Source organism: Cupressus sempervirens, chromosome 3 (assembly GCF_028749045.1).
Source record: "Cupressus sempervirens isolate cs-2001-9-10 chromosome 3, ASM2874904v1, whole genome shotgun sequence".
In the NCBI taxonomy this organism is placed as follows: domain Eukaryota; kingdom Viridiplantae; phylum Streptophyta; class Pinopsida; order Cupressales; family Cupressaceae; genus Cupressus; species Cupressus sempervirens.
In genome coordinates this window covers 14,872,354-14,880,601 of record NC_143120.1, presented here as the reverse complement: position 1 = coordinate 14,880,601, position 8,248 = coordinate 14,872,354, and the positions used below count along the sequence as shown (strand labels likewise).

The 8,248-nt window shown below is 39.6% G+C and overlaps 1 protein-coding gene across 1 annotated transcript; it reads left to right on the top strand.

Annotated features, from left to right (window-relative positions):
• The first annotated feature begins 4,021 nt into the window (after window positions 1–4,021).
• Window positions 4,022–6,897, top strand: LOC149564503 (uncharacterized). Its single transcript, XM_089818045.1, has 3 exons — window positions 4,022–4,447; window positions 4,560–4,753; window positions 5,803–6,897. Exons 1-3 carry the CDS (start codon window positions 4,398–4,400, stop codon window positions 6,531–6,533), a joined length of 975 nt encoding a protein of 324 aa, XP_089674171.1. The 5' UTR covers window positions 4,022–4,397; the 3' UTR covers window positions 6,534–6,897.
• The last annotated feature ends 1,351 nt before the right edge of the window (window positions 6,898–8,248 follow it).

Below are 8,248 nucleotides of genomic sequence, written 5' to 3'. Positions count from 1 at the left end.
AGATTGAAAATAAACTTGGTTTTGTTTCTTTCATTTTAGTAGATTGTAAGCTTTACTTTCTTCATTGCAATCTTACTTTATCCCCATGTTCTGTGCATGTTAGTTTATATGCACTTCATTGATTGTATGAGAAGTTTAGGATTTGATTGATGAAGTAGCGGGATAGAAGATAGTCCGGGTATTGTCAAATCTTAGTCACTTTAGCTATCTGGGCATTGCCAAACTAATCATTCTTTTTCCTCATCCAAGGTAGAATAAATTGCGTATTAGGAGCTAGATTTTAAAATTGCCTAGATTGTTTGAAGTATTAAGAAATATGGCTCTACTTCTTCTGCTCTCTAGTTAATAGCATATCCCAAAACTTAAAACAAATTCATTGCAAATCTTTGCATCATAAGGGAGTTGTACCTTCGAATTTAGGGGTCTCTGATAGACTACTACACTAACCCATTTTGTCGTTAACTATTATGTTTTCCAACACTACTGGACACATTAAGAGTCGAGGTACAAACCAAAAAACTAAGGAAGACAAATTGTTAACCAACAATATGTATATATACATATATGTGTGTATATATATACATATGTATATATACACATATACATATACATATACACATATAGATACACATATACATATACATACATACATATGTTGAATGATTTAGAAAAATTGAGAGGGGGGGGGGGGGGGGGGGGTGAATCAATTATCCTTGGGTCCAAATGTACCAATTCAACTTTTAATCACTTCAATTCCTTCAGATCTAATCGTTAAGTAGCTCAGTCTCTATAGCAAATAATCAACAATATAAAACTTATAGTCCATTGTCCTAATAGTAACAAACTTGCAGAATGTAAAAAATTAACAGTAAAAAATCTCAAATAACATCCACACAAGTATGACACTAATATTTAATGTAGAAACCCAATTTGGGAAATACCACCAGTAACATGCTGCTGATTTTCACTCGTTTGAAGTGAGCTTTGTGAGGAGCTAACCTTGTTAAATGTTACAATATAAACTATCAAATGTGACCCTATTAAGGGGTTTAATCACCCTAATAGGAGTGGCCTGGTGAGAGGGCCTTACAACATTTCATTAGAATGTCATCTTGATTAGAGGATTTACAAATGACTATTAGGTCAACCTTGGTTAAAGGATTTCAAATTGACATAACAGTTAGAAAGTAACAGTAGGTTGATCTGATAAATACAACTCACTTTGTAAATACAGATCACAATGTAGCTCACATGTTAATCCACTGTCCACTGACTGGCCTCCATTATCATCTTTGTCTCTTATCTTCTTGGCAATCCTTCAAGTGATCACACTTCACCTCTTCACAACTCTTCTCAGCCCCTTGCTTAAGCAGTCAATGGCATCAACAAACATAGACTTTTCTAGGTCTTTTCCATCTCTGCCTACCTCTTATTAGATTAACACTTATGCCTCCTTATATAGATAATTTTGATCATTGTCGCTTAAACATCGCTATAGATCTTAGGGTTTCAATGACATTCATCGAATCCTTCCATCATTTCATTCTCCTTCTCCCCTTCTAGATACTTCTCCAAACTTCTTTTTGAATCCATGTCTAGGAGCACACAATCATAGTTTGTTATGCATTAAATGCTCTAGGGCATCCATCCTTATCTTCAACACGCTTTCTATATTCCAATAATTCAATTGTGTCAGTTGGAAATCAAGATTTCCTCATAAACTGTCAAATGTTGACAGTTAGTCATCATAGTCTTCTGACACTCAGTCAATACTAAATTACTCAATCAATACTAACTATTTTGTTCAACACACTTTCTGATACTCAACTGATATTGATGCTCAGTCTACACTATATTTTGCTTGGCTTACACTGTCACTCGGTCAACACTAGCATCACTTGGCATATACTTCTGGTTCTTTAATCTTTTGCTCTTTTGCTCAGTCAAGTCTATACATTTTTTCTTCCTTTGATTATTCCTTCCAAGGTTCAATACAATTATCTTCTTAACTTGGGTTATGATTAAACAATCACATTATCTTGTCAAGGTATAACTGATCAAGTGCCCATTGTAGTTTCAAATAACTCAACCTTTCCTCTAGGTCATTTTGTTATCTCTTCTTCTCAAATCCTCTTCATCAATCATCTTGATATGTCACTCTACTCCAGCATCAATTGTCTTACCAATAAGGTTTGACATCAATGACAACATAACAATTGTACCAATTGTAGTTCCAACAACACACACACACACACACACACACACACACACACACACACCATATATATATATATATATATAGAGAGAGAGAGAGAGAGAGAGAGAGAGAGAGAGAGAGAGAGAGAGAGAGACCAAATATATATGTGTGTGTGTATATACGTATATATGTTTACATGTATATATGTACATGTATATATACATATAAGTATATATACACATGTGCGTGCGCGTGTGTAATAAAGAATAAAAAGGTAAATATATCATAACAATGTAGATGTAAGTGATTACTTTCATAAAAAAATTTGGAACAACCAACCTTAACAAGTATTTATTTCAAAATCTAGTATAGCATACTAATTGCATTCAACAAAATATATGAAGAGTATAAGAAATGAGAATATATATATAGAATGATTCCAAGCGAGATCTTGACTAGTGAAGAACATATTTTTTAACTATTATTATTGAATCTAAAATATAGTCGAACAAAATACAAAATTGATTCTTATAATTGAAGTGAACAAGGTTTTTTTTTTATACCCAAAAATATATTACAGTAATCAGATAGTGTTAGTGATAATCCTTTTATCATTTTAATTGATAGTATTACTTGCATCAATATTTTATGATGGAGGATTATTCATCTTCTGTAGCTAAAGAGCAAAGCATGAGGGGCATCTATTCTACAAAATTCGTCGGAGACATGATCTTGACCTCAAGACTTAACTCCAAGTGGACTAATTAGGAACATTTCCACTTCACCAACATCTCAACTTCACATAAGTCCATTGACTACTTGATGAATATTTTTACTTAACTCCAAGTGGACTAATTAGGAACATTTCCACTTCACCAACATCTCAACTTCACATAAGTCCATTGACTACTTGATGAATATTTTTTTTAAAAATAGTAACTAGAGTATAGAATAAGGTTGAGCTCTCCACATGGGGAAGGGGGATTGATAATGTTATCTAACAAAATAATATAGAATATGATTATACACAGGATAAGAGTATACAATAACAAGGTCGAGGTCTCCATATGGGGAAGGGGTAAAGGGATTGAATGAGCTGGCATTGACTTTAATTCAATGTTTGCTCCATGTTTTTGTGTTGTAAAAACCTCGAAACATTCTCCCACAAACGCTCTCGGCCCTCCACTTGGAAGGAATAAACAAAACTTAAAATTTAAAAACAAGACATTTTCACCATCCTCGAAGTTGTCGGAAGGAAACAAGAGTGTTTTCCATTTCCCCAAGCTAGGGAAAACTGCCAAGCCGTAACAAACATCATATTTAAAAAAAATCTTCACTGCGGGGTGAAGGACGGGCGGTAATAAATGAAAAACCGTAGGAATAATAATAATAAAATACGTTCCGGCATCGTATAGGGTGACGGCAATGCGACAAAGGAAAAAGCATACGCACGGTAAATCTCGGCGCTTCTGACAAGGAAAGCGACAGGCGATATATCGGCCGGCGGTCGCACGGAAGGTCGAGAAGGTCGTATGCTCACGCGGGAGACGGTCAGCCGTCGGATCGGGGGATTGGACGGTGCAGATTCGTGGAGGAAAGGAATCTATAAAGTATTTTTTCCGCCTCCGCTAACCGGGGTGTTAACCCGGGGTTAGACTGGGCCGTGCGGGCAGGCTGCCCGTTGAAAGAGAAGAATTGGGTTCACATTTCCGCGGCTTTTGGAGGCCCCGAAAGAGGATTTGGCGGATTGTGAATGAGATGGATGGATGGCTGGACTTTAGTCCACCGGTATTTTTATTGTTCGATGCGCCTTTATTTTTTCCCATTCATTGATTGTGCGTGTTTTTATTTGCGTTGCGCGCGGCTACCAGGCTCTGCATTTACATTCTGGAAATATGGGAGGGAGATGAAAAAGGGAAGGGAATCTTGAGAGAGCTGGGTGGGAGTGTTTTTGTGGCCGGGTGGTGAAGAAGCGGCCAAATTTAACAGGATTTGTGGCTACAGCTGGCGAAGGTCTCTTTTGTTTTTAATCCTGCTCTACTTGCGCGATTTCCGTGTTTGCGGTGGATTTTTGTCGACGACCGCCATTTCTTGCAGCGCAAGGAATCATTTCTCTCATTTTTTCACTCACTTTCTCTCCGTTTCCTTCCTTGCCCGGATTCATAAGCACGGCTTGTTTTCTCAAGATTTTCGCTCTTTCATGACTGCGACAGCCGGGGAAAGCGTAGGAGGCCAGGAAATCGTTCAAAGGTAATGGAAAATGAGTTCAATGCTTTGTTGTTGTTTTTTTTGTTGACGTTTTTGGAAGGGTTTCGTTTCGTAAAGAGTCGTTTTTGCTGAAGTTTTTTTGCGCGCTTTGCAGTCGGAAGAGGATGAGTTGCAATGGATGTAGAGTGCTGCGTAAAGGATGCAGCGATACTTGTATTCTTAGGCCTTGTTTGCAGTGGATAGAATCGGCTGAGGCGCAGGGCCATGCCACGGTGTTTGTGGCTAAGTTCTTTGGACGCGCGGGGCTCATGTCGTTTATCAGCGCCGTGCCTGAAAATCAGAGGCCTGGTGAGCATAAATTTGATTTTTGATGAGTGAGCAATCAGTGATTGTGATAATAGGCTTATAATTTAGGAAATAATGGAAGTATTTGTTGAATTTTGACCGCTTTGAGTGATAATGCTTGCGGGAGCCGGTGGTTTTTAAGCTCTTTAGGGAATAATAAAAATATTTCTTGAATTTTAATGGCTTTGAGTGGTAATGCTTGCGAGAGCGTGTAATTTTTATGCTTTACGGCTTTTTATTCCCGAAATGAATAATTTTATGAAGAGAATTCTAGGATAGCTGTTAAATGTTTCGGTCAGCGAGGTCTTCTCGATTCCGAGCGAGACGGTAAGAAGTGAAGAATTGCAAGGCTAAAGAGCAAATCATCAATTATTTGAAGCCCGAGAGGCTGGACATTTTTCTGGTTTAATATCTTTGATTTACGAAATAGGCGAGTATATCTGAATGAAAAGACTTTTGAGCTATAAATGCTTAGAGCAAGGACGTCTGTAAGAACAATAACCAGCCGGTAGGGATAGATTTAACTATTAATTTGCTACTTGCTCGTCTTCTGGTGGCCAAATGCTCCGCTTGTAGAAACTTCTGTGGTGGATGGACAATTTTGTAAATGCAATGCTTATGACCTGGTTATTAAAAGGTCACGTGCTAAATACTGTTAGACGCGTGGTAGTTTAAATGTGAAATTCCTCGACGCCTTACAATTGTAGCCTTGTAATATCGTTCCCTTCTGTATGCTACTTAGTTTTCTCTCTAAATGAATGTGAAAATCCACGCACTGGATGTTTTGTGCGATTACAATTTCAGTTTTTTCCACAAATTCCAGTTGTTTAAATTTAAAAGCTTATCTGTGATTCTTTAATGGAAACTCTCTGCTTCTCGTCGCTAGGGATAATGCGAGTTCTCGTATGATTTTTGTTTGCATTTGAAGGAAATGAAATATAGGTTTCTCAGTATATCGCTATTGTCATGGAAGAATCTTTGGTTCTTTATGCGAAGATTGTAATTGCATACTGATGATTTCTTTGCCGCTCGAATTGTTGTGTGTATTGCAGCCCTTTTCCAGTCGCTTCTGTACGAAGCATGCGGAAGAACGGTGAACCCTGTCCATGGCGCGGTAGGATTATTATGGAGCGGGAACTGGCAAATCTGTCAGGCGGCAGTAGAAACTGTTCTCAAGGGAGGAACTCTGCGTCCGCCTCAGTCCTCTGGAGTAATCGCGACGTGCTCCACACGGCCGTCGTCATTGAACAACAATTTTCAGCGAAACAACAGACAGCAATTAATTAGGCCAGCAGAGGAGGAAGACTCCAAGTGTGCTCCAGATCTCTCAGTCCATCGAGGGATCTCTCACTCAAACTACTGCATTCCGCAACAGCCGCAGCCATGGACGACTTTCAAGATCAAATCCGAGCCCTTCGAGCCGGCGAACGAACTCTCCCTGGCGAGAATTCACCAACCTCCGCCGCCAGAAATGGCAGCAGCAGCGCGCAGGGTTCGACCGCGGGCTGACGTGAACGAGACGAGTTCAAATTTCTCAAATTTCACAAATTTCTCGGCGTCGGAGATCAAATTCCTGGGGGAATTTCAACCGGAAGTGTTCGAAATCAAGGCGAATCTGGACCTGACGTTGAATTGCGACCATTCCTTCAAGACCAGGGTTTCGAGCCCCTCCATTGTTTCCGTCAACTCCGAAGGATCCGTCACAAGCCTCGAGAGCGGCAGTCTAAACCCTAAAATGACCTCTGTCGCCACAGAGCACAAGGTCCTGGATCTCTTTCCTTGAAATTCGGCCATTGAACAATCACAATCCAGATGCCGTCTCCGAGGGACATGAGAAGAATTCACGGATTTTGAATGGAGGAGATACGTACATTGTACGATCCATCCCATCATTATCATTCGATCCTAGTTCTGGTTTTCCTTGACTATCGTCGAGCTCTGCGGGAGTTAAAAAAAGTTCATTTAAATTTTGTTTTCTTTTTTCTGTTTCAGGCATGCCCTGCGGAAGAATGTTTAGAGAATTATGTATATCAATCGGTTTCTAATCCAATACTGCGGAAACTGTTGTTGCATGAAGCAGACATGGAATAAATTGTATTTACAGCATATAAGTCTATATAAAACCATCCGATTTTCTTGCATGCTCATATTTTTTTTCTTCTGAATGTTCATCAGATCTGTTGCAATCGAAAGCGCGTGTGAATGTTTTTTTTGGGGGTCCATCGGTAAATTTAATTTAATTTAATTTTGTAGCGTGTAGAAGTAAAAACCAAGTTGCACTTTACTTGGCCCTTGTGGGCAGTGGAGGGGCGCGAGAGAGAAGTGAAGTGGGAGAGCAAATTCTGTGGGCGCCGAAGGAAAGGGAAGGGGAGGGATTATTTTGAGGCGGCCTCGTCAACAACATGTGGGGTGGTGGGGCCAGGTGGCACTTGCCGACACGGAGTTTACGGAGGAAAGGAGGGGAGGGACCCACGGGGTATGCCCGGACGGCTGCACAGCATCGGCCCGCCGCGTCCCTCTGCACGCGCACGTCACTTCGCCGCACCTTTCCTAACTTTTCCCAATAGCCGTAAACGCATAAAATGCTAAACAAATGAGGGCACCTAATGAATTGTTTTCAAAAGTACACGTGTGACGTACGCTTAAAGAAGCGGCGGGATGCTTCTCTGGGCTCCCATCCTTTAGAATGCAAAGCGACAAACCGTAGGAAATAAAGATTTCTTTCCATTATTTAATCTTGAGATGGGGCCCGGCTTTGTCCGGGAGCGACGGTGGGGTGTGGGAAGATGCAATGCATGATGATGGTAATGGCACCTCCAAATCCGAGGGAGCTTTTGAGCGGCATGGCATTCGGGGAATCTCGCAACTTGGAAACTTTGCTGTCATGATGACGACGGCTGCGACCACTTTTTACCCCGCCCAGACCCGCCCCGCCCCTGTCCGCTAACTTTAGTATGTAAAACAATTCTTCAAAATTAAGTTACGAGTAGGAGATATTTTCCACTCAAATCATATTGCCATCGATATTTAATGTTTAGTTTTTGAGTCAAAACTTATTGACTTATGAATAGTGATTCACACAATTTTTTTTTCATGAGAATAAATAAAAGATGTTCACGAAGGTGAAATACTATGATTTCGAGAGAGGTGTATTAATTTACTGCTAAGTTTCCTCTATGATTAAATCCCTCTACTTGCAACCCCATTACCTTCCCACCCAATGGATGGTGAGTAATTTTGACAAAAATGTTACAGATTAATTTGTGGAGAGAAGTGATGATTTAGTTTAGAATAAGATTTTTGTCACAGATTTGTAAGCTTATAAAAAATAAATATCAATGGTGGCTCGATGTTGAAGTTATCCTGATTAGGGTGTCCCATTATAATCTTTACATGTGTTTAGTTCCCTTTTAACAACTTGCTGGTTGCTATTATTCTTTGTATTCTTGCCTTGTCTCATATAAAACAAAGTTTGAAGTAATAATAATTATTATATTA

Excerpts from the sequence above, each read along its gene's own strand:
- LOC149564503 (XM_089818045.1), top strand. The coding sequence starts at position 4,398 with ATGACTGCGACAGCCGGGGAAAGCGTAGGAGGCCAGGAAATCGTTCAA. Across the intron at positions 4,448-4,559 it reads GGCCAGGAAATCGTTCAAAG|TCGGAAGAGGATGAGTTGCA; the intron begins GTAATGGAAAAT and ends CGCGCTTTGCAG. Across the intron at positions 4,754-5,802 it reads GCCTGAAAATCAGAGGCCTG|CCCTTTTCCAGTCGCTTCTG; the intron begins GTGAGCATAAAT and ends TGTGTATTGCAG.